At 39.7% G+C, this 25,883-nt stretch overlaps 1 protein-coding gene across 21 annotated transcripts in view; it reads left to right on the top strand.

Annotated features, from left to right (window-relative positions):
* Positions 1-25,883, top strand: part of RABGAP1L (RAB GTPase activating protein 1 like) — a 460,914-nt gene that overhangs the window by 247,561 nt on the left and 187,470 nt on the right. For 20 of the 21 annotated variants that reach the window (XR_004961000.1, XM_036273775.1, XM_036273790.1 and 17 more), the window contains one exon: positions 20,556-20,669. Coding sequence is in view for 19 of the 21 variants with exons in the window: in XM_036273775.1 (XP_036129668.1) it covers positions 20,556-20,669 (114 nt within the window). In the remaining 2 variants the exon portion in view is untranslated. Of the gene's footprint in view, positions 1-16,057; positions 16,172-20,555; positions 20,670-25,883 lie in introns of those variants that run through there. The other variant, XM_036273797.1, reaches the window with a different exon arrangement.

The following is a 25,883-nucleotide window of genomic DNA, read 5'->3' as shown; positions in this document are numbered from 1 at the left end:
CTCAAATCAATAAGGAAAAAATAATTTAAAAAATAATGAAAAGAAAGAGTTCATAATATTATAGGGAGAGGAAGCTCAGGTACTGACATTAGATAGGGGAAATGGAAATGGAGAAACAGTGGATTTGAGGGTCACTAAGGAGAAAGAACCAGTAGGGCTTTGTAATTGGTTTTAATAACAGCAGTCAGATAAGAGGATGCATATGTGGAGACACCCAGCTTTCTCGCTTGGGGGACTAAATAGCAAATGGTGCCGTTTACAACAGGGCAGGGATATGGGTGGGAAATAAGACTTCAGGAAAAAGGTGATGAGTTTGTTTATGTTTTTTATCCTCACCCGAGGACTTTTTTTTTTTTTTCTTCATTTTATCTTCAGATAGAGTGGGAGGGAGAGGAAGAGAGGGAGAGAAACATCGATGTGAGAGAGACACACTGAGTGGTTGCCACCCACACAACCCCAACCGGGACCGGGGACAAACTGCAACTGAGGTACATGCCCTTGGTGGGAACCGAACCCAGGACTCTCTGGTCCATGGGCTGACACTCTAACCGCTGAGCCAAACCAGCCAGGGTGATGAGTTTCTTTATTAGCACACTGAGTTTGAGGTGCCTGTGGGGCAACTAGGTAGAGATGCTCAATAGGCAATTGAAAATGTAGGTCTGAACCTAGAGACATAATTTGAGAATCATTAGTGAATGGCTTAGATTTGAAGCCTTGTATGTACAAGGAGAGTGTTGGTTAAGAAGAAAAAAGGGTTGAGAATATGTAAGAATTTTACAGAAAAAGAGTCGCTGGCCAGGGACACTGAGGAGCTAGCTGCAAAGTGGGGAGAGGTATTTGGGAGCCCATGGGAGAGGAGGTTCAAGAAAGAAGGAATGGGTTATAAAATAGGGAAGTCCTGGGTATGTAATATACAGCACAGTGACTGTAGTTAAGAATATTGTATTGTATACAGGCATACCTTACTTTATTGCCTTCACTTTATTGTGCTTCAGAGATGTGTTTTGTTTTTTACAAAGTGAAGGTAAAATGGTTACAACTCGTTTTATCGTAGTAGTCTAGAACCAGACCCTCAGTGTCTCCAAGGTATGCCCATAATTGAACATTTGAAAGTTGCTAAAAGAGTAGATCTTAAAAGTTCTCATCATAAGAAGAAAAAAAGAAGGAACAGTTAGCTCTCTCAGACGCTGTTCACTTCACACAATGTGAGCACTGAAAAACATCCTTTGTGCTTGACAATTTGGAGGTCAGTGTAACCCTATGCGCAGCTTTGGTGGAGTTCTGAGGGTAGAATTTAAAGGATGGTTTCTTTAATGATGGGATGGAGTTAGCTTTTTAATTTTTTTCTCTAATTCCTTTCTGTCTTAATGCTAGAAGTTTATTCTTTAAAAAAATTTTTTTTTCTTTATTGGTTTTTAGAGAGAGAGGAAGAGAGAGGGAGAGAGAAATAGAAACATCAATGAGTGAGAACATTGATTGGCCGCCTCCTGCATGTCCCCCACTGAAGATTGGGCCCACAACCTGGGCATGTGCCCTGACTGGGAATTGAACTGGCTACGTCTTGGTGCATGGGTCAACGCTCAACCACTGAGTTCATACCAGCCTGGCTAGAACTTTATTCTTTAATTTAAGCATTTCCAATCTATGGTGCTTCATTTTTAAAAAATTATGTGTGTTTTAATCTAGGTTGGTTTTTTTTTATAACCCAAAATGGCAATGCAAACTATATCATTCATATTATACACATTAGGATTCTCAAATTATGTAAATTTCCAATTCAATACACAAAGAAGGATTTATATCAAATTTCATTTTTAAAGTCAGGAAAATTCCTTTACCACAGCCTTAACTCTTATATTTCCCAAGTGCTTTTAAAAAATGACATTTAAGTCCAGCCAGTGTGGCTCAGTGGTTGAGCATTAACCCATGCACTAAGAGGTCGCCGGTTCGATTCCTGGTTGGGACACATGCTTAGGTTGTGGGCCCAATCCCCGTTTGGGGGCATGCAGGAGGTGATCATTCGATATTCTCTCTCATTGATGTTTCTATCTCTCTCTCTCCCTCTCACTTCCTCTCTCTCTCAAATCAATAAAAAAGGGGAAAAAAAATATCTTCTTTAAAAAAAAAAAAAATTAAAAAGTGACTTGATCTTATCCCATGAAGATTTTATATCGTTTAGCTTACCAGATGTGCTTTGTGCTATTGTTGTTGAGGGTCATCAGACTTAGCACAGCAATATTGCTCAAAGTTTGGATCATGATATCCTTATCCCATATCTGTATTTTAATGTTTTTATTGATTTTTTTTTTTTTTTTTGAGAGAGAGAGGGAAGGAGAGAGAGATAGAAACATCAACAAGAGAGAAACACCAATCACTGCCTCCTGCACACCCCTCACTAGGGATCGAGCCCGAAACCCCAGCATGTGCCCTGACTGGGAATCGAACCAGGACCTATCAGTCCATGAGACGACACTCAATCCACGAGCCACACTGGCCGGGTCCTTATCTGTATTTTAGAGCTCATCTTTGACAATTGTACCTCCCGGGTGCCCTAAAAATCCCTTTCCAAAGGAGTCAGATGCTCTCTTCTTTCCTGTTCCTCTGCATCTCCTCGGAAGAGAGAAGTTTCCGGGCTTCTTGAACTTCTATGTTCTAAGGAGGTGGTCAATCTTTTTGACCCTTCCGTACATGCATATGTGTTTGCCTGTCTATCAGAAGCAAACGTTTTCAGAAATGGTTCTATGAGTTGCGCCGTGGGATTTACTAGTTCTTTGTTCTTTTTCATTGGTTATGGTCCACTACCGTGAGTATCAGGTCATAACTCTCAGGAACGGAGACTTGAAGTTCTCACGGAGAGGCTCCAAGGGTGGCGCTGTGTTTGCGGCTCTGGTCTGCTCACCGTGACTCTGTGCTAGAAGTCTGCATAGGATGTGGCTGCTGGGGACCATCAGGAGGCAGCAAGACTTGCCCAACTTCCATGTGCTCTTGAGCTATAGAAAAAAAGCAAAATGATTCCAAACGTAATACTCTCCACCGTGAATCATGTGCTTATTATGTGTCAGTTAGCATTCGTAATATCTTATGTTAACACACTTTTGAAAATTAGGATTAGCATCACCATTTTGGTGGGAGAATAGGGAGAATGAGGAAATCAAAACCATATGCTCTCTGAAAAGGGTGTACCACTGTGCAGGCTCTGTGTAGTGCTTTTCTTTACTGTGCCCTAAGGAGACTGAGCGATCTTGGAAAAAAGCAAAAGCCCCAAATTGGATTTTGCTAATCTAGCCTATGAGCATGCTCATTGCTTAGAGAACACAGGCAGTACTCTTGATACAGGATTAATTAAGAGTTGCTTCCATAATTTTTGGCAGTTGCAGGAGCAGAAATTATCTCTGAGATTAGCACAGTCTTCTGTGAAGTATTCTGAAGCCCAAGTCTAGAGAGAACGTTGAAGACCATGCCCCAGCTTATGCTTTTCACTGGTGATTATCTCTTAACCCAGGGTAGGAGGCCAAGTCCTTATCAGTGATATCCCACATGGAAGCGTGGCTAAGAAATATTATTCCTGGTAATGGGTTTAACCACTTTGCAAGAAACCTTGGCATCTCCAAGGACTGGTGGATGAGATAAAAGCATTAGCAGTTGTTCTGTATAATGTGTGGTCCTAGAGCCTGGACTTAACACAGCTTACACAGTCGAAGGCCGGTTTTGAGAATCTCATTTCCACCCTTCTCACTTCCTCTCTGTTTTTACTCTCCCACTCAAAAGACATTTTTTTCTATCCTCCTATAAAGAGAAAAGTTTGTGACGAAAGGATTGAAGTGTGGCTTCAGAGTTGAAATCTATTTCTGCACTGTCTAGTATGGTAGCCACTGACCACCTGGACTGTCAAACACTTGAAATGTGGCAGATCAGAACAGACATGTGCTGAAAGTGTGAAAATCTCATCCCAGATTTTAGAAACTTAGTGTGAGTCTATTTCTATTCTGCTTATTTGTTTGTTGTGTTTTTTAGATTTAATTCTTGATAGATATGTATTTATTGCCATTTTATCGTTCCTATGTTTTATTCTTTTTTTCTCTTCTTTTTTTTTATTAATTAATTTTTGTTACAGATGTTTCTCCTTTTTCCCCCACTGATTCCCCCCTCCCCCTCCCTCCCTACACTGTCCCCAGTTTGTTGTCCATGTCCACCGTTCATGCATACATGCATATAAGTTCTGTGGTTTATCTCTCCCCCACCACCCTCTCTTCTGGGGATTGTCAGTCTGTACCCCACTTCCACGTCTCTGGGACTACCCCATTCCTCAGACTGTTATGTTCATTATATTCCACAAATAAGTGAGATCATATGATACTTGTCTTTCTCTGTTTGGCTTGTTTCACTTAGATGATACTTTCCAGGTTCCTCCATGTCTTCTCAAAGGATAAGAGATCTTTCTTTCTTACAGCTGCATAGTACTCCATTGTGTATATGTACCACAGCTTTTTTATCCATTCGTCTACTGCTGGACAGTTGGGCTGTTTCCAGATCTTAGCTATTGTAAATAGTGCTGCTACGAACATGGGGGTACATATATTCTTTCTGATTGGTGTTCCAGGCTTATTAGGGTATATTCCTAGAAGTGGGATTACTGGGTCAAATGGCAGTTCAATTTTTAATTTTTTGAGGTAACACCTTTCTTTCTTTCTTTCTTTCTTTCTTTCTTTCTTTCTTTCTTTCTTTCTTTCTTTCTTTCTTTTTCTAAGGTACCATTTTTTGCCTAATTGATCTGTATTCTCTTATTTTTTTCCTTTTTTTTTTAAAAAAAAATCTTTATTGTTGAATGTAAAAAGTATTACAGATGTTCCACATTTTTCCCCCATTGACCCCTTCCTTCCCACTCCCGCCCCGCCCTCCCGCCGTTTTTCACACTATTGTCTCTGTCCATTGGTTATGCATATAACTTTTTTGGTTTATTTCTCCCCCCCCAACCCCTTTCCCTTTGAGGTTTGTCAGTCTAGCAATGAATTTGTACTTCTTAATCTCTTCACCTTTTTCACCCATTCCCCCAAACCCCCTCCCATCTGGCAACCAACAAGGTGTTCTCTGTATCTATGAGAATGTTTCTGTTCTACCTGTTCATTTTGTTTGTAGATTCCATTGTCGATAGATATCTATTCATTGCCATTTTGTTTGTTCATATATTTTATCTTTTTCTTCAAAAAGACCCTTCATCATTTCATATAATAACGGTTTGGTGGTGATGAACTCCTTTAACTTTTTCTTGTCTGGGAAAGTCTTTATATGGCCATCGATTCTAAATGACAGCTTTGCAGGATAGAGTAATCTTGGTTGTAGGTTCTTGCTTTTCATCACTCTGAGTATTTCTTGCCACTCCCTTCTGGCCTGCAAAGTTTCTTTTGAGAAAGCAGCTGACAGCCTAATGGGAACTCCCTTGTAGGTAACTAGCTGCCTTTCTCTTGCTGCTTTTAAGATTCTCTCTTTGTCTTGAACCTTTTGCATTTTGATGATGATGTGTCTTGGTGTGGGCCTCTTGGGGTTCATCTTGTTTGGGACTCTCTGTGCTTCCTGGACTTGTATGTCTGTTTCCTTCACCAAGTTAGGAAAGTTTTCTGCCATTATTGTTTCACACAGGTTTTCGATTTCTTGTTCTCGCTCTTCTCCTTCTGGCACCCCCAAGATGCGAATGTTGGCATGCTTGAAGTTGTCCCAGAGGCTCCTTACACTATCCTCATTTTTTTGGATTCTTTTTTCTTTTTGCTGTTCTGATTGGGGATTTTTTGCTTCCTTATATTCCAAATCGATGGTTTGCTCCTTGGATTTACATACTCTATTATTGAAGCTGTGTAAATTATTTTTTATTTCAGTTAATGCCTCCTTCAATTCTAACTGTGTATCCATGATTTCTGACTGGTCCTTTTTTATGCTCTTGAGGCCCTCACTAAGTTCACTGAGGTTCTCACTAAGTTCATTGAGTATCCTTATAAGCAGTATTTTGAACTCAGCATCTGTTAGATTGTTTATCTCCATTTTGCTTAGTTCTTTTCTTGGGGTTTTGTTCTGTTCTTTCATTTGGGACCTGTTTCTTTGTCTCCTCATTTTGGCTGCCTCCCTGTGTTTGTTTCAGTGTATTACTTAATGAGAGATATGGGGCTCGCTGAGACCAGATGCTGCTCATTTGAAAGAATTTAGGAAAAACCTGAAGCAGGATCCAAGACAGGCCAATCCTATGGTTAAGCAAGTGGCAACAGCTTGGGTGGTCCTGAAATTTGGGTGGGGCGGGGCCTCAGGGAGTCACCAGGGCGGGGCAACCAGTGTGAGCCAGGTTGCTGGAGTCCCAGATATGGCAGCTGTCTGCTGCCCCAGGGAAGGGCTCACCAAAGGAACAAAGGCCTCTGACAGCTCGTTTGTCCCGGAGAAAGCCCCCTCTCCAGCCCTCACTCCAGTGCCAAACAGCTCAGTGCTTCCCTGTGTGTCTCTGGCGCCCCTCGAGCTGCCTCCGGCGCCCTTCGAGCTGCCTCCCCTCCAAGCTTAGAGGGAGAGAGTTCGATAAGTCCGTGCGCGGGCCCTTTAAGGAGCTGCCTGGGGCTCCAGCCACCTCAGCCTCCCTGAGCCTCAGTTCCCGCTGGTTTTCCAGCCAGAAATTATGGGGGCTTCTCACCATATTGTTTTCCATAGTGGCTGCAGCAGTCTGCATTCCCACCAGCAGTGTACTAGAGTCCACTTTTCTCCACACCCTCGCCAACACTTGTTTGATGATTTGTTGATGGCGGCCATTCTGACAGGAGTGAGGTGATACTTTTCTCTTCTTCTTAAAAAGACCCTTTAACATTTTATATAATACTGATTTGGTCATGATAAACTCCTTTAGCCTTTTTTTGGGAAGCTCTCATTATACATTATTGGGATGATCACTTAATAAGTTATATAATATCGCCCTGGCCTGTTTGGCTCTGTGGTTAGAACATTGGCCTGCAAACCCAAGAGTCCCGGGTTCGGTTCCCGCTAAGGGCACGTACCTCAGTTGCAGTTTGTCCCCAGCCCCGGTTGGGATCATGTGGTTAGTAGCCAGTCGATGTGTCTCTCTCACATCGATATTTCTCTCTCTCTCTCTCTCTCTCTCTCTCTCTCTCTCTCTCTCTCTCTCTCTTCCTCCCTCTCTCCCTCCCACTCTATCTGAAGATAAATGCAAAAGTGTCCTCAGATGAGGATTTAAAAAAAAGAAGTTATATAATGTCTAATCACTGGAGTGTCTACCCAAAACTAATTTAATTTTGTATATTAACAGTAATTTAAAAATGAGTGATTAAAAAAACTTAGTATGAAAACCAATGTAAAATATTTTGTTGTTAATTTTTAATATTGATTACATGTTAGATGGTAATAGTTCAGATTTATTGGGTTAAATAAAATATGTTACTAAAATTAACTTCCCCTACTTTTCAAAATGTGGCTTACATTATATTTTTTGGACAGCATTGATTCTAGACCAATACTACAGTCACCTCACCCAGCCTACCTTTGGATTATGGCCTGTTATCTAATAACTCAAAGTGGGCTCAATTTGTCCAGTCTTTTCTTCTGTCCTGTCTGCCTCCCTACCCCTGCTTGAAAGGACTATTTGGTGGCTTACTGGTCAGGTAGGACACATAGAAGAAAATTGGCAAATTTGCCCAATTGGAGATGAGGACAGATGGTCTTGTTTGTTGGATGGGATGGGAACACATCACGGTAGAGGGGCCCAGAAGCAATGGATTTGCTGAGGATATTCCATGAAACAAGTTTTCGGTTTTCCCATTACGAGGAAGTATTTCAGTAGTTTTGGTTTTGAAATGTCAAATTTTCCCATGAGAACTGTGCACCTTGTTTTTCAGTGCCCCTGGTTTGCCTAGTCACAGTCTGTGTGGTTTATCTTTAGAGACCACCAAACCCTTGGGGAGTCCAGGCCAAAGGGTAGGATGGCAGGCTGTGACTCCCTGAGCCATGGGACTAAGCTCCTGCTGTAGTTAGTTGGCTGCTGCCAAAAAGGTGAAAGTAGCTGATGACACTGTTTCAGAGGATGTGGGCTGTGTGTGTGTGCGCATTTGTGTATTAAAGAAGTTTCTGTTTAAATTGTTTTCGATTGTAAATTCTCTGTCCTTTTTCTTTTGAATCATTTTCATTTTTCAATTACAGTTGACACACAATATTGCATATCTCGTATGCACCTGACACCATACATCCTTATTAGAATATTACTGACTCTACTCCCTATACTGCACTTTACATCCCTGTGTCCATTCTGTAACTACCAATGTGCACTTCTTAATCCCCTTACCTTTTAAAAATTGTCTTCAATTGAAAATTCTCTGTTTTAAAGGGTATGGTACAAGAAGAAAAATCATGTATATATATATCTTATTTTTTTATTTTTTTGGTTAAACCTCACCCGAGGATATTTTTTCCATTGATTTTCAGAGAGAGTAGAAAGGAGGTAAGGAAGGGAGAGAGCAAGAGAGTGTGAGCGAAAGAGAAACATTGATGTCTGAGAGACACAGCGATTGCTTGCCTCCCGCGCGTGCCCCGACTGCGACCAGAGATGGAACCTGCAAACCACGTATGTGCCCTTGACTAGGAATTGAATCCCAGATCCTTCAGTCTGGGTGAGTGAGGGCCAACACTCTAACCACTTAGCCACTCCGGCCAGGGCAAAAAAACAAATCATATTTTTCAATTAATTTATAATGTAAACAATGAAAGACTAACAATTTATTCAAAAGTGCTGTATTATAATCAGATACCGCAGTGCCTGCTAGTTACTTTATTAATGAAGTTTCAATGACTATTTTAAAGCCCTTCAGAAAAAGAACTAAGAAATTTTAAGAGTAGGTGCATTTATTTACTTTAATTTTTTAGTTAAAACGTTTAAAGTAAGCAACCCACCCTGGCCGGTTCGGCTCAGCTGTTAAAGCATTGGCCCATGAACGAGAGAGACCTGGGTTTGGTTCCCACTAAGGGCATGTACCTTGGTTGTGGTCTGTCCCCAACCCCAGTTGGAGTCGTGTGGATGGCAGCCACTCGATGTGTCTCTCGCATGTCAATGTTTCTCTCTCTCTTCCTCTGTCTCTTCCTCCCGCTCTGTCCGAAAATAAATGCAAAAAAAAAAAAAATTAAAATATACACCCGTGAACTTTTATTTTACCTGAATTGGCAGTTCTATACATATATTGCTTCTCCCCAGGATACCACACCCTTTATTTCTTTCAGGTTGTGTCCTGATACTTCTTCATATTTTGCAGTGTAAATACCAGAGTGGCCCTGGCCGGTTTGGCTCAGCAGTTAGAGCGTCGGCCTGCGGTCCAGAGATACCCAGGTTTGGTTCCTGCTAAGGGCACGTACCTCGGCCGCAGTTTGTCCCTGGCCCTGGTTGGGTCATACGGGTGGCAACCACTTGATGTGTCCCTTTCACATCGATGTTTCTCTCTCTCTCTCCCTCCCACTCTATCTAAACAAAAAATGGAAAAATGTCCTCGGGTGAGGATAAAAAATTTTTTTTTTTATAAATACCAGAGTGATAAATGGTCCTTTGAAGCCTTAGGTCCTAAGGCATGGCACAATTCTAAAATATCATGTATAGGTTAATGTCATTATGCTAATATTGAAGCCACTTTCTCTGTGACCAGAAAAGTTTTCAGATATTCTTTGATTGATCTTAATTTGGCATTTGAACAGAGGAAAAGAGTGTTAACTAAGTAAACATTCTCAGCATCTTTCTCTTTTACTCACTAGGAGGAATCTCTGTCTGTCCCCTGCCTGCATATTTTTGGGGACCTCAGACCAGTCTGCTATATCTTAATTTGATCTTATTTTCTAGGTCATCAATTCAGTTTTTCTGTGCCTCACAGGCTTGGTGTTCTCACTAATGATGTGTCTGTCCATTGTTATCTAGATGTCCTCATTTTCCTCTTGGTCTTCTTTAGTTTGGAACAGATCTTTCTGATTCTATTCATAGCAGCATCTGTGAATTTTAACTAGTATTTTCTCATTTTTATTAAGTAAATTTAACACGGTGTGTTGAGAAGTCAGATAGGACTAATTTAAATAAAAAATGGTGCCTTTCAGACCAAAGTATTTAATAGCAACTGAAGAACAAAAGGATGTATGAAGAATACTCAGGAATTTATTTTCCCTATAGTGTGATATTAGTAATCTGGATAAGGGTTCCAGATTTAGCAAATAAAAATATAGGATGCCCACTTAAATTTGAATTTCAGATGAACAAAAACTAATTTTGAAATGTAAATATGGTCCTGGCCGGGTGGTTCAGTTGGTTGGAACATGGTCCCATACACTGAAAGGTGGTGGGTACGATTGCTGGTCAGGGCACATATCTGAGTTGTGGATTCAATCCCCAGCTGGGCACTTATGGGAGGCAACCAGTCGATGTTTCTCTCTCTCTTTCTTCTCTCTAAAATCAATAAAAAGCATATCCTTGGGTGAGGGGAAAAAATTAAATACAAATATGTTCCATGCAGTTTCACTGGGCATCCTATATGTTATCTGGGAACTGTGAACCTGGGGTGAAGCTAGTAGCGTTTAACCCTTGTAGAATTATAAAATCATAAGACAACTAAAGCCCACACTATGGCCGAGCATATTGAATTGAATTCATTTTCTGTACAGGGCATGATCCTTGTAGTAGTGCCCTGCTTAAATTCTTCAGTAAAATAAAAAGCTAGCAAGGGTTCTTTCCTCGTGAAATATTGCTACGCCCTCCCCAATCCAAGGCTGTTCTTTCCCCCAACTCTCACTTTGCTGCATTTCCTTGATCTCCCAGGGGCTGGTGTCACAATACCTGCTGTCACAGTTAGAGTCAGACCACTCTTCTTGTCTCACGTGTACCACCCATCTCCATTTCTCTGACTCCAGAGGGTCGCAGATATTCACCTAGTGGCCAAGGCTAAGAGGTCCTGGTTTAATTCCTGGTGAGGGCACATGCCCAGGTTGCGGGTTCAATCCCTGGGAGGTGGGGGAGGGCGTGTGGGAGGCAGCTGATCAATGTTTCTCTCTCACATCCATGTTTCTATCTCTCTTTCTCTAAAAAAAAAAAAAAGAATAAAAAGATATTTTAAAAATAAAATTTGAGTCTCTCCATCATAGGAAATATATGCTTACCATGCCTGCTTCCCTTATTCTGATTTATTGAACCATTTACTAAGACCTAGTAAAGGCTCAGGCACAAGAGAAACAAAGATAAATAAGTATTGATCATGGTCCACTTAGATGTGGCAATCAAGTGAGGATCTTCAGACATGGACACCATTTAATTAAAAGAGCTGAGTGGAAGACCAAAGGGCAATTGATTAAAGGAGGGAAAGGGAGAAGAAGACTTCTAGAATAATTCTTCGCATGTCACCTCAGAGACAGATGGGAGTGGAAGTTCATGCCATTGCGAGTGAGAATATCAGAGGACACCTGATTATACGGGAAATTCTGAATTGAGTTTTGATTTAAGTTTTAGACGTGAAATGATAACTCTCTAAGACTATTAGTTACCAAATAACAAACTGTCGACTTTTATTGGCAATATGAGTTTTATGATGGCTTCTCAGATGATTGTGATCATCAGTAAGGTTTGGAATCTACTTCAGTAAAGATCCAGGAGAGAGAAGACAGATGGTGGCTGAAGGCATAGGAATGGGCATGGATTCCCAGGGACAGCAAGGAGAGTGAGCGAAGGACCAGGCTACGGATATGACACCTGTAAGGAGTGGGCAGAGGAAGAATCAGCAAAGAAACCAAAAAGGAAAATACTGTGTCAGGAACTGAAAGATATATTTACCTAAATCTCCAAAGTCTTAGAATAGTAATCTCATTTCTGAATCCATATAGAGAAAAAAAAGGTGTAGAATAAAAATCTTTAGGTTTCTACTCATGATTTGGCTTTATTCCAAAAAGGATTAATCATAGATGTACCCTATGCAAAAAGATTTCTTCTACTTCTAGAAAAATCTGTTGGTGAAACAGAAATTGACAATCCTCTTGAATATAGGAAGTGAACAAAGTAGAGGATCAGAAAAGAAAGTTCTAATACTAACCAAGATTTGTAAAACAAAAAATGCTCTATCGTACACTTACAAGGTACAATTAGAATATTTAATTTATCAAAATGACCCTTAGTAATTGAGAACTTGAACTATTATAATCTCTCAGAAAGACATCCTTCTATTCTTAGCCCTCCCTTCCCCCTTTTTTGTTATTATTGTTGTAGTGATCAGTGCATTCTCCACCCCTAGGTGAGTAAAAACCGATGTTAATGGAAACATGTACTGTTATAAAAGGGAAAAAAATGGCAGTCATATAACCTGACTTGATACAAAAATTGCCTTTTTCAAAACTCAAATTCTAGTACAGAGTCACTTTGAAAGGATTTAAGAAATATTCACATGTCGGCATTTATTTAGGGTGCAGTTAGTTGACTTACACTCACTCTCCTTCGAGGTTCCAGGTGGCCCTTTATGTGAGTGAATTCTAGGGTCACGTCCGTAGTTGTGTGATTGATTTTAATTTAGTGGTCTTCACTGTAGTGATCTCAGAGGTTTTTGAGGAGCTCAGTGAACAAGTGGTCAAATGGTCAGTAGTGAGTGGTCTAATATTTGTAAGCTTTGAGGTTCTACATTAAGAGTGATTTTTAAAAAATCATCTGAATGCACACAATATTGAGGGACTATATTATTGTGAATAATATTTTTTCAAAGAGGAAACAGTGGACAATGATACATATCTTTGAATAGAGAAAATGTACTGGTGAGAACACCACAATGAGGTCTTCAGATTTGTTGATGGCCAACTTGATGGTACACTTGGAGTATTGCCAGTTAGGGAATCTCACTTGAGTCTTGTTGTCTAGAGTTTTTATAGAGAGTAATTCACGTACTGCCCATGTGCCTGACCTTTAGACACCAGCCTCTCCACAGATGGGGCTAACACTGCACAGCCCCAAACCCCATCATAAATCACATCATTAGACTGTGGGTGGGCAAGGCCTGTGTGCAAAAGCCGCCTTCTTCTTTTTTTTTTTTTTGGTACGTGCGCCTAGCGGGAACCAAATCTGGGACTCTCTGGTCCACAGGCCGATGCTCCAACCGCTGAGCCAAACTAGCCAAGGGCGCAAAAGCCTTCTCTCATGCATGACATTTCAAGGACCAAGAGATCACCTTCTAGTAGCCAGTGACAAAGGCCAGCTCTCTTTCTTGGGTAAGGTCAATTCCTCACTGTGTGCCATGGCAAATGAAACAGCTCCTTGGTCTCCATAGGATCAAGGTAATGTCTTTATTCAAGATTACCTCCACGTATTCTAGATCCCACTCAATTTGCCTCTTTATGAATTCCCTCCTGTAGTCACAAGAGTCTGTTTCCTGGGCATGCCCAGTGCTCTCTTGCTTTGGGGCCTCTGTTCACACCACACTTACCATCAAAGGATTGTCTTATGATCTTTCAGTTTCGTTGCTCCCATCCTGTCTGCAGTGGCTAACCCAGTCCCAGCTCCTGTGGAAGGCCACTTTCTCTGCGCCAACCCTTCTGTAGTCTCTCCTGAATTCCTGCAGCTGCCACTGCATATATCTTTCATTTGTCTGTTAGGATATTTCCTTCCATTGGTATATTTATTTTTTAATCCTCACCTGAGGACATTTTCCCACTGATTTTTAGAGAGAGCGGAAGGGAGGGAGCCAGAGAGAGAGAAACATTGATGTGAGAGAGAGACATCTATTGGTTGCCTCCGTACGACCCAGACCAGGGATCAAACCTGCAACCTAGGTATGTGCCTTTGACTGGGAATAGAACCTTAGACCCTTCAGTCCACAGGCCATCACTAACTGTTGAGCCAAACCGGACACGGCTATACCTATATTTTGCCTTTAGAAAGAGATTGTGACCTCTTGCCATTTAGGGACAGTATGGACTATATTCTATACCTTTTCGACCCCCTAAATCAGCAGTTCTCAACCTGTGGGTCACGACCCCTTTGGGGATCGAACGACCCTTTCACAGTGGTCGCCTAAGACCATCGGAAAACACATATTTCCAATGGCGATTCATAACAGTAGCAAAATTACAGTTATGAAGTAGCAACAAAAATAATTTTGTGGTTGGGGCTCTCCACAACACGAGGAACTGTATTAAAGGGTCGCGGCATTAGGAAGGTTGAGAACCACTGCCCTAGATCCTAGTACAATGTCTTGCATACGGCAAGTCTTAGATAAGTTATGAATGGTAAGTTTCATATAGACATGTGCAACTAGGAGCATATTATTCAAATATATGAATTAAAACATCTTTTTAAAATCATCTAAATTATACTACAAATTTCTGAGGTAGCCATGTTAATTCAGGAAACATTAGAGTCATGTTTGGTAATTCATTGAAGATATCTGTAAACACAAAGGTCAGAAAAATGCTGCAGATGTCTAGAGACGTATGCCATTCCCTCTCCACCCCAGGGCGTTTACATACGCTTTCCCCTTTGCCTGTAATGCTCTTTCTCTAAGTATTTGAACCCTCACTCAGGCAAAACCACCATACCTGAAATACCAGACTTCTCCTTACTATCGTTTAACTTGTTTTATTTTTTTTTCATCATACTTTTCGCTAACCAAATATTACACACTTTTTTTTTTAATCTTTTCCCCTACTACTAGACTATAAGCTCCATAAGGAAAGGACATTGTCTTGCTAACAATATATCTTCTGCACTTAAAACAGAGCCTGATTCTTAGTAGGTACTCAGAAAAATTATTCGTTGAATACATGAATGAATTTGTACTATGCAGCAAATAGAAAGCTTAATTTAAAAAAAAAGAAAGCTTAATTTTTTATGTCATTCAATTCAAGAAAATATAATTGAGCTCAAAGAGTTTCAGAGAGAAAGAGCTAAAGTGGAGTGGTAGAATGTTATATAAAATTATTAAAAATTATTAAACCTGTAAAAACAATAATGAGGTATATACATTGTCAAAGTTAATAAAACTATAAAATGTAATGATCAGGTGAAAATAGGCATGTTTATCAAATGCTGGTTATCAGAGGCATTCTTTAAAGTTTTGTGGAAAAGTGAATTTTTTTTTTTATACAATGGGTAGTAAATATGGAGCTCTTAAAAGTTTATTTCTTTCAAAAGGTTAGCTATTTTGATAGAAATTGTAATTAAAGCAAAGTTAGAAATGCATCTTACTTTGGAAAGTAACAGCGTGAAGTAGTTATTGGGCTTTATCCTACAGGAGTTGCAGGGTTTATCATTGTCCGTTGGTAGGAATTTCCAAGACTGTCAGGTGTCCCAGTTGAACCTTTATTTTGGGACAATGAGTGATCAGCAACCCTGGGAATAAGGTCATGTCCAAATATGGCCATAGATGCATTTGGTAGGTGTATTTGGTGTCTAAAAGTAACCCCAGATATTCATCATAGAGAGTGATCTCTAGCTCTGACCTAGATTCCTTAGGAGCTCAGGGAAATTCAGGCTGGGCGACAGTGCTTCTTAGTCTCCCAGTTTCAAAGGAATCCTTTGTTCTATTAAAACAATTCCCACTCCAGTCCTGACACTTCCTTTAGGATCAGAGTATCCATCATGAGTATTGACTGGTCTTCTAAGTACACTGCCCTCTCTCTCTTCTCTTTTCTTGCCCGTAGTTCTCACCGTTGCTACTTTCCCTGGAGAGATTTCGTTCTAGATGAGGGCAGAATACAGCTTGTGTTTTTGACCTTTGTGTCAGGCTTTGATTCCGAGACATTTGGGGGCATGTGTGTGCAGTGCCCGCAAAGCAGCTTGCTCACAGTGTGAGATAGTTGCTGCTTCCCTTGCTGCTTCCATCTTACCCCACGTATGCTAAAACTTCTCCCCCTATTCAAGGAAGGAAGGCTGGCACTGATCCAACCTTTCTGTGTTACTGTTTCCAGCTCCTGATTTTAGTAGCACATTTGAAACTAGATACGCTTTTACATTTTCTCCTTTCATCTCTGTCTCTGGAAATTTGGCAAACATCAAGGCAAATCAATCAGACCCACCACTGCAAACCCATCTGCTTTCAGGGACATGCAGGCCGACCAGTTTGTGATGTTTACCCTGGATCTAGCTCCAACATAGAACTAAAGGAGGACCCCTGTGGAGGATGGATGGAAGGCACCTTCTAAGGTCAAATGTTTTAAACTCGGAATCATTTATCTACTGACATGCTGTGGCTAGGCATGTTATACATTGGCATTTTTAAAAAAAAATATTTTTTCTTTATTGATTGATTTTAGAGAGAGAGAGATAGAAACATCGATGAGAGAGAACATCGATTGGCCACTTCCTGCATGCCCCTCACCAGGGATTGGGCCCACATCCTGGGCATGTGCCCTGACCGGGAATCGAACCGAGGACCTCTTGGTGTATGGGTCGATGCTCTATCCCTGAACCACACCAGCTGAGCTACATTGGCATTTTTAATGACACTGACAAGATGGCATGGGACTTCTCAAGTTGAAATGATTTTATATTAGATGAAAAGTGAGAATGCAGTTCTTCTTTGGATTTGACAATAAGGATTGATAAAAACTGTGCTGTCATTGTGGTAGAAATGGAACAAATCAAGGTGCAGTCAAGGTGTTCATTTATCAGGACATTACTATGCACTTCATCTGGTGCTAAGGTCACATGTGAAAACAGCTGTCCTCACTAAAATACCTTTCCTGCTGTTGACAGCCCAGAGATTGTCTCATAAAAAATAATAGGCTATGGCCATCCACACCTGTCTTCCTAATACTCGATGACACTTGAGTGCTGAATTCATTTCTTGCTCACAACAAGCACTTAAGTGATGATTCTCTTCAAATAGGAATTAAGAGGATTACAGACTGTCAGAGTATATACATTATACTGGAAGAACAGCTCATGTAATACTCTTGATAACAGTTGTAGATTGAACCCCTTACAATGATCAAAAGTGAATCGAGCTACTTATCATACCTCTTAGGGTTGGTTTGAAACTGATCTTCAGCAAGCTGAAGTATAGCTTTGGTTGGACCATGGATTTTTTTACACTGGAAATCAACGACTTTTTTGAAGCTTTTTAGTATTGTGACTTAGTTGTTTGGAAATTAAAGAAAATCCTTGAAAGGTTAATAACTAAGTAGAAATGTATGTGGTGATAGTGTCAAGGGGGTGGGGGAAATAGAACTCAACTTTTAAGACTTTTCCAGACCTCTCCCCACTAGGCCTAATTTCTGATCTGAGTCATCTTTTATGTGTGGCCCAACCTGGCCCCTCCTTAGGCAGAATAGAGGACGATCTCAATGACTTTGCTTACCAGTTACATACTTGATGGTGACAGCCCAGAAGGGAGTCATGCAATAGTGACAGTGACATTTGTCCTCTCCATAACCATGACTTTATCCCTTGCCTGATCCTCTGAAGCTAAACTCTAAAGTAATGATGGTAGCTGCTCTGGCAAATTTAGCTTCCGCTCTACCCTGTCCTCCCATCCTCCTTCTGAGCTTATTTGTATACATCTTTCTTCATCGCATGGATGCACGCAGAACTGGGCCAGCGTGTCTGTCAGCTGATAAAAGCATCACTTTATCCAAATAATTGTTCACTTTGGCTGTGATTCATGGATTAACACAAACAAGGATAATTTAGGACACATAAAATACATGATAAGAAATTCAAAACAGGGCATGTACGCATTATGTCATCTTGCTGAAAACTCGAAGGGAATTGGTTTCATAACCATAATGTTCATGATGTCCAAAGAAAACCAGTCATTTATTTTATTTAGAGTGTACAAATACATAAGGATGTCTGAAGTATATGTTCACCAAAAATATTTAAACAGTTAAATGTGATTCTAAAGGAAAAGGGGAATAATTATTATTTTCATTTATTTCTTTAGCGAGTATTCAGTTTATACTAGGCAGTGTGCTAAGCACTATACACACATTATTTTATTCTAATCGATATGAATTTGGTATTATCTCATTTTACAGATGGGGAAACTGATGTTTAGTGAGATTAAACATATTGTCTGAGATTCCATAGGTATCAAGTGGAGTAGCCAGAAATAGAACCAGTGGGCTCGTCTGGCTCCAGAGTCACTAAACCACCATTGTGGCCTGAGGCTCAGACTGCAAAGGGCATGTACGGGGAATAAACATGGGTCAAGCTGAGCGTCTCTGGATATTGGGGAAGTAGCTGCCCATGAAGGAGACTTCCCTCTTCTCATTCTGAAGATGGTTGGCAGGACTTGAGGAGACTCTGCTTGTGGGGACCTTCCAAGAAAATGATCTCATATGAGTTTTGGTTGTTATACAATGTTTTTAGCCATATTAATAACAATAAAAGAAAGTTTTCACATAAGACCTTTTAACTCCATATATTTAGAAGATGAATTATTTGTCCTTTTTTTTCTTTGTCCTCTCTATATATTCCTTGCAAAAACAAAAAAGACAGCATAATTGGATTAGGGCTAAAAAGAAGGGAATGAATATTGAAGAGAACAGTTGTTTTAGCTTCCTTTCACAGAGTTCAGTTTGGTGACTCCCTAACTCTAATAATTGTTGAATGAGTGAGGGAGTGAATGAATTTGGGAGATTAGGTGTGGATTCCTGAAGTATGTACTGTTCCTGCTCTTGAAATGGTCAGCAGTGGCAATGGTAACATTTTCATTGGTCATCTTTTCAGATAGTTTGCAAGTGGTAACCTCTGCTGTATGGAAGGAGAACCCCTCCTTCTTCTCCAGACCAGACCAAATAAAACATACATTTCATAGTGTATCTTTTTATATGTTACCTTTATATTCATCTTGTTCAGTACCCTACCTCACTCCAAAATATCCTTTATCCTTAGAAACTGCATTTACCTTGATAAATATAAACTTTCTCTGTGTGATTTTACTTAAGTTATTCTGCTCTTTTTAAGTTTCATTTTTATTCAACTCTAGCATTCCATTCCTGCAAGCCATCAGAATCTCTCTGGACTGACTTGCAATGTGTTAGGTGTTTGCTAGCAAACGTGGAACTTTTCCTTTCCGTTTGTGTCCTTTCTCTACGTGATATAAGATCTAATTAGCACCCAGCGTGGAACAGCAGCTGAAATGAAAAAGGCAGCAAGGCAAGGCGCTGGCTTCCCTGGGGGCCAAGCAGCTACTTCCTGCGCGCACTTCTCCGCTAGAGAGCCGAGGGGAATAGCATTCCTCCAAGTTACTCATGTATTAAACATCTCTGTCCTTTCTGCTTTTAACTCAGAGGGGTTTGTTCAAATCTTCATGGCAGCAAGAAATTAAATAGTTCTTTTAAGTTGCAGTCCTAGTCATTGATGTGCCCTTAAATTGTGTAAAATATTTCAATTGTCAGGGTTGCTAGACATAGTCCCATCCTGTTTTCTTGACATTTAAACAGATAAAACTAACAATCTTTACAGAAGTGAAATAAAATTAAGTGAATTATTAATCATTTTTTATAAGGCTTAGAATTGTATTCAATTTGGAGCTTTTGGATCCCAAATTTGGAAAAAAAAATACCTCTAAATATATCTTTAAAAAAGCACTTGTCATCTTAATGTAGTAGTTTTGGGGCTTTTTATTTTCTGGAGTGAGTTGGGGAATTAACCTCTCGGGGGAAAGATTGATAATATTTTCATTATGTAAATTAGTGTGGTCTGAGTTTTCAGTTATTAGATTGTCCAAAATTATAAAGGTAGATACTATGTGGTATTGGGTGGGTGTGGAGAAACACTTCCCACGGTTTGGAGTATGTATTGGTACAAACCTGGAGGGAAAACACCTTTATCAAAAAAGGAAATGCATATACCTTTGACCTAGCAACTCCACGTCTAGGAACCTATTCTTGAACATGCATGAATAAAAATGTTCCTGGTGATATTATTTGTAATATGCAAAAATGCAAAAAAAATCATTATTAGGAGATTACTAAATAAATTATGATAGCTGTGACCAGATGGCTCAGTTGGTTGGGAGTATCATCCCATACACCAAAATGGTTGCGGGTTCAATTCCCAGTCAGGGCACATAACTAGGTCGCAGGTTCAATCCCGGTGGGGTGCATATGGTAGGCAACCAGTTGATGTTTCTCTCTCTCACTCCCTGTCTTTTCCTCTCTCTCTAAAAAAATCAATTAAATAAATAACTAGATCATTTATGCCATAGCCATATCCAGATGTACCTCATTCTTTTAAGTAGCTGCTCTTAGAATACAATACATTTGCATGTACTGAGAAGGAATATTCTATAAGTTATCCTGTTATGTGAAAGGAGTAGGTAGTTTGAGTCTATTTGTGCTTCAGACAGCAAAGGATGGAGATGTGTGTATACAACTTCCCTCCTTCTCCCCTCTCGTAAACATACATTCAGTGGATACAAAGAAACGTTTGGGAGTATTTAGCTCTGGTGATTGGGACTGTGGGTCTGGGATGAAAGGCATTGGGGGAGGGCATACTTTTTATGTGCTGTTTGACTTTTCTTTACCATGTATATGTGTTAGTTTTCATAATTAAAAATAAATTTCAAATTTTCTTTTAGGATTCTGCCCAGGAGAGTGTTATCACTCGAGACATTCATCGCACGTTCCCTGCACACGATTACTTTAAGGACACTGGAGGGGACGGCCAGGAGTCTCTCTATAAGATCTGCAAGGTAGGGCCCTCAGCTCAGCTTTTCCAATGGATTGTATAGGGCTGTGTTTCCGGAACCCATCCTAAGGAGTCTGAGATTTTTTTCTGTCTTCATTTCTTATCTGCACTGTGTCATGTTGTCTGCTTCACACTGACACTGCCACACCCTCCGTCGGGGTCCTGAAGGTGACTTGTTGGCTGCATGTTCAGTGTTGCCTTGTGAGGGGGAGGCACAGTATGGCCTCAGTTTGGCTCTGCTGCTGCCAGTAGGGAACAGAAGGTCCTCTTCAGGCCACAGCAATGCAGGCTCAGAGGAGTCCCGATGACTCTGCCCTCTGACAAGATAATGTGGCAGTTGTCTCAATTTGTTGACCATCGGCAGGATTAAGAAGCAGTGTGGCACCTGTTGTTGATGTGCTCTGTGTTGTCACATCGTACGTCTTTGTCCAGTTTGCGTGTCCCATTTTGGAGTCTTTCTCCTCCCTCAGTGGTAGCAGGCTTGGCGGAGCTGCTCCTGGTTTTCAGTGTATGTGCTCTGCTTGGGTACAGAAGATTCTGTCCCTGTGAGCGGAGAATTCTTATCGGAGTAGTCATTTCTCTAGGTTATGTCAGAAGTGACTTTTTAAATCATTATATAAAGTTAACTCATATTGTCAATGCAAATCGAGGCCAAAGACCCCACATGACGAAATCATTAAATAGAATTTGCCCTTTTCCTTACTTAAGTGGCCCTACAGAGTGGGACGGGCACACTCAACGTCGTCCTTGTCTTCTCTGCCAGCAGAGGGTGTTGATGAACAGTGAACTCAAATAAATCTTGTAAACATGGAGAAAAAGCAAACACAGTGGCTAATATGTAAATTAGATCAGTTCCTGAATAATCAACCTTTTGAGTGTTGAAGATTAGCCAGTAGGTAATCAGAGGTATCCTCCCAGATTGACGTCATTTTTACCGCCCCGCCCCCACACACAATGGCACTTATAAAAAGCACTTGCCTGCATGTGCTAACCGAGCAAGATTGATGTTGAATTCTGCAAAGGGCTCAGCTTTCAGACAAGTCCTCCTGGCATGTTTGTGGGTTAGCTCTCTGCCTACTCCTGCTTTGTTTTGTCTGTATTGTCCTTTCTTCTCCTGATGGAGCTATTTTGGAGGACTGTACATATATACACTGATCGGGACCTGTGTTTATAGGGGTGTGTCATTCAGAGCTAGAAATGCGTGAGTAACTGAGAACCTGAGAATGTGCTCATTTCTAGAAAGTGATGCATTATCTAGTTTTAAAACTACCAAAACCATCGAACACCATAAAAAATGTACAGTGTCTTCATTATATTCTTGTAACAGGAAAAAGTAACTGTTTAAAAAATTTTCTACCTGTTTTGAAATTCTGCAGGCTAATTAGCTTCTGGCTTGTGTAAGGAAGATGTCAACATTTATGTAGTTTCTATATTTATTTAGAAGGGTCTGGCTTATGGGAGATAGAACAACATTTCCCCCCTACGATTGAGTATGTTTTCAGCCCATCAGTGACTTTTCCCTCAATTTTTCTCTGATTGATGCTCAATACTTTTTTCACATAACTGAACAGATGGTTCCCTGTGCTTGCAGCCTCTGACTTAATTTTGCTCCATTATAGTAAAAACAGTATTGGCCTCATTATGTAATATTGAGAGGGAAATATCTGAAACATTACTAAACACAAAGATAAAAATTAAACAGTTGCTACATTTAAATACTCGCTACTCCTTGCTTTGAAATTGTAAGCTAATAATCCAACTCTGAATTCATTAGAAAATATTCATTAGTAATTCACACAGCTCGTGAGGCCATTTTAGATTATCAATGTATAATTTGCAACATGATTAGACTGTTTTAAAGCTCTTTCTGAGTGAATAATATTATAAAAATGTAGCTCCAAGATACCTTAGTTGCTGAATAAATTACACTAAATTTTGTGATAATTGCAATAAACAAAATAATCATATTGAAAATATTTCAAAATTCCAGATAGTAAATATAAATTGCTAAGGCTTATAATATTGTACTAAAATATGAATTACATAAACATAAGTTTACAACAGTCTTTGATAATGGAGGGGAGCAGAGATAAATACATCAGAAAATGTTTTAGAAACCAGAATTTGCTGAGGTCCTACCATGTGTACCACTTGGCTTGTAATTGATACAGTTTCTCTTCCTCCTGATCTACTATGATTTAGTAGTGGAATGCTCTTGCAGGGAAACTCGGTGGTGAGAAGTCACACATCATACAGCATACTTAGAAGGAATTTAGAATTGAGTACTATTCTCAGATTTGTGTATCCTCTTTCCTTTGCTGTTTGTATTCAATTTGAACCATAGGCTTTCATTTTATGACCACTCCATATCCCCCAAAGCTACTATTTGTTACTTGAAGGCCACTGAATGTGATCTACTTGTCCTCTCATTTTAATTTCTACAATAGTATCCAACATTATACCTCGGATACTAGCAATGTACCTTTGAGTTTCCATTCTGGATACCTTGCACAAAACCGAATAAATATTAATAATATCTTGATCTTATATCAGCTGCTTTGTTATATAATCTGTAAATAATGGCAGTTTTCCATCTTACCAATTGTTATTTTTTTTTAGTTTTCTTATTCTTTTTCTTGTCTTACCGCACTGGCCAGAACCTCCATCATAGTGTTAAAATGAAGCAGTGAGAGCCCTGGCAGGCTTGACTCAGTGATTAGAGCATTGGCCCTCAAACCCAAGGGTCACAGGTTTGATTCCAGTCAAGGGCATGTACCTGGGTTGCAGGTTCGATCCCTGACCCCAAAAATGGAGTCATGCAGGAGGCAACCAATTGATGTGTTTCTCTCATGTCGATGTTTCTCTCTCTCTCTTTTTCCCTCTTCCTCCCTTCCATTCTCTCTAAAAATGAATGGAAAAATATCCTCGGGTAAGGATTAAGAACAACAACAACAACAACAACAAAGTAGACATCTTTGTCTTGCTCCTGATTGTAAAGGATTAGCATCTAATGATGTATCACTAAGAATAGTGTATCTTATTCGCATCAGCAACACACTTTAGATCTTTTTTTCTAATTTAGTGCCTTCCATGTGCCTTATAATAATTTCACATTTACAGAGTACTTTCACACTTACCACCTCATTTATTTCTGACAACTCCTCACCTGTGGTGCCTATACTAGAAATACAATATGCTCTGCTCTTAAATTGAGACAGAAATGAAGAGAATTTCAATTACAATAAGTGTTGAAATCAACTCTGGTTTCAAGGATACAAGAGTCTGACTTTGCAGTTGAAGTTTTCTGTGGCTCTGGTGAGATGAGAAATGACCTGAACTGTCGGGTTAGAGGGAACACTGTTGAAAGCTGTCATGTGTTAATGGCCCTGTCCATTTCAGTTTTTGCCTTTTAATATATTTTCACAGTAGGAGGAAATCAAAGCAGTTCAGAGATTCTTCTATTGTCATAAATTTATATGTGGAACTGAAAGTATAATAGTAGAATTCATAGGATTCTTAAATTGTAAAGGTTTGGGCTCCCTTCCTTCCCTCCCTCCTTCCTGTCTTTCAATAATATATTTCAAAATAGTGTCCTTGAAAGGAAGAAAAATATGCTACCACCCCAGGTGTCTTGAGCACTTTTCTAATTTACATGTAATGTAAAATCTGTTTTGTGTTGGGGAACAGATTGGCATAGTTTAAAGGACTAAGCATCAGGAGATCTGGTCTGATTCTTTTCCTAAGAAGATCTAAGATTTGGGGGAAATTACTAAGCATCAGGAGATCTGGTCTGATTCTTTTCCTGAGAAGATCTAAGATTTGGGGGAAATTGCTCCTTGTAGAGTACAGGGTCTGATAAGGTTATTCCACTTTCAGTTTGCTGTGATTCTAAATGTTCTTTTAAAATTTTTCCTAAAATACCACAGATGAATTCCTATGTCAGGTATTAGCTCTTGTCTTTCAATACTGGAGCTGTAAGGGAGTGTGATTTAACATTGAAAACTTTACCTGGCTTTTTCTTGTTATTTTTGGGTGTGTTTCAGGAGCACTGAAATGGAGTGCATTTAGTGATTTACTTCTAGATAACTCCTTTGGATAAGAATTCTTCTATGTGGCTTGCTTTTTCACTCTATTAATGGTATCTTTTGATGATCAAAAGGTATGAAAAAAATGATGCCCACTTTATTAATTTTTTTCTTTTATGGTTTGTGTTTTTGTGTCCTGTTTAAGAAGCATTTGCCTAACCCAAAGTCATGAAAATATTCTCTGATATAATTGAGACATTTTATTTTTTTGCTTTTTATATTGGGGATTATGGTTGGTTTTTGGATGAGGTAGAAGTCAAGATTTACTCCCCCTCACCTAATATGTACCTCTAATTGATCAAGCGTTCTTTTTACACAGCCATTCTTGCCCCTACTGTATTTCTGCAGCATCCTTTTTGCAAGTAAGATCCATGTATATGTGGATTTGTATCTGGGCCATTCATTTTTTTTAGTCTGGATATTTTATTTTATTATCATTTTTATCCTTACCCGAGGACATTTTTTCATTTTTTGTTCAGATAGAGTGGGAGAGAGAGAGAGAAACATCAATGTGAAAGGGACACATCGAGTGGCCGCTTCCCGCATGACCCAACCAGGGCCAGGGACAAACTGCAACCGTGGTACGTGCCCTTAGTGGGAACCGAACCCGGGTCTCTCTGGACCGCAGGCTGATGCTCTAACCGCTGAGCAAAACCGACCAGGACTATTTTATTTTATTTTTTTACTGAATATATTTGACATAATAGCACTAGATATTTAAGGTATACAACTTGTTAACTTGATACATTTATTTATTGTAATATGATTGCCCTTGGAGCAATATTTAGCACTTCTGTCACATTACATAATTATCCTATCTTTTTCGTGGTTAGGGTAATTAAGTTTTGTCTCTTATTAACTAGTTTCGTGATTGTAATACAATATTGTCTATATTTATTATACTGCGCATTAGCTCTCTATGGCTTCTTTCTACTTGTTGCAGATTTGTACTCTTAATGAATATCAATCTTAATCTCCTCACCCCCAACCCCTGGTAAACACCATTTTGCACTTGGTTTTTTACAAGTTTGACTTTGTTTTTTTTTTTAAAGAGTCCACATTTGGTGATATCATACAGTATTTGTCATTCTCTGTCTGACTTATCTCACTTAACATGATGTGCTCAAGGTCCA

This window comes from Molossus molossus, unplaced genomic scaffold (genome assembly GCF_014108415.1).
Source record: "Molossus molossus isolate mMolMol1 unplaced genomic scaffold, mMolMol1.p scaffold_m16_p_20, whole genome shotgun sequence".
Taxonomy (NCBI): domain Eukaryota; kingdom Metazoa; phylum Chordata; class Mammalia; order Chiroptera; family Molossidae; genus Molossus; species Molossus molossus.
Note: the sequence above shows the minus strand (reverse complement) of the source record. Positions and strands in the feature narration are given on the sequence as shown.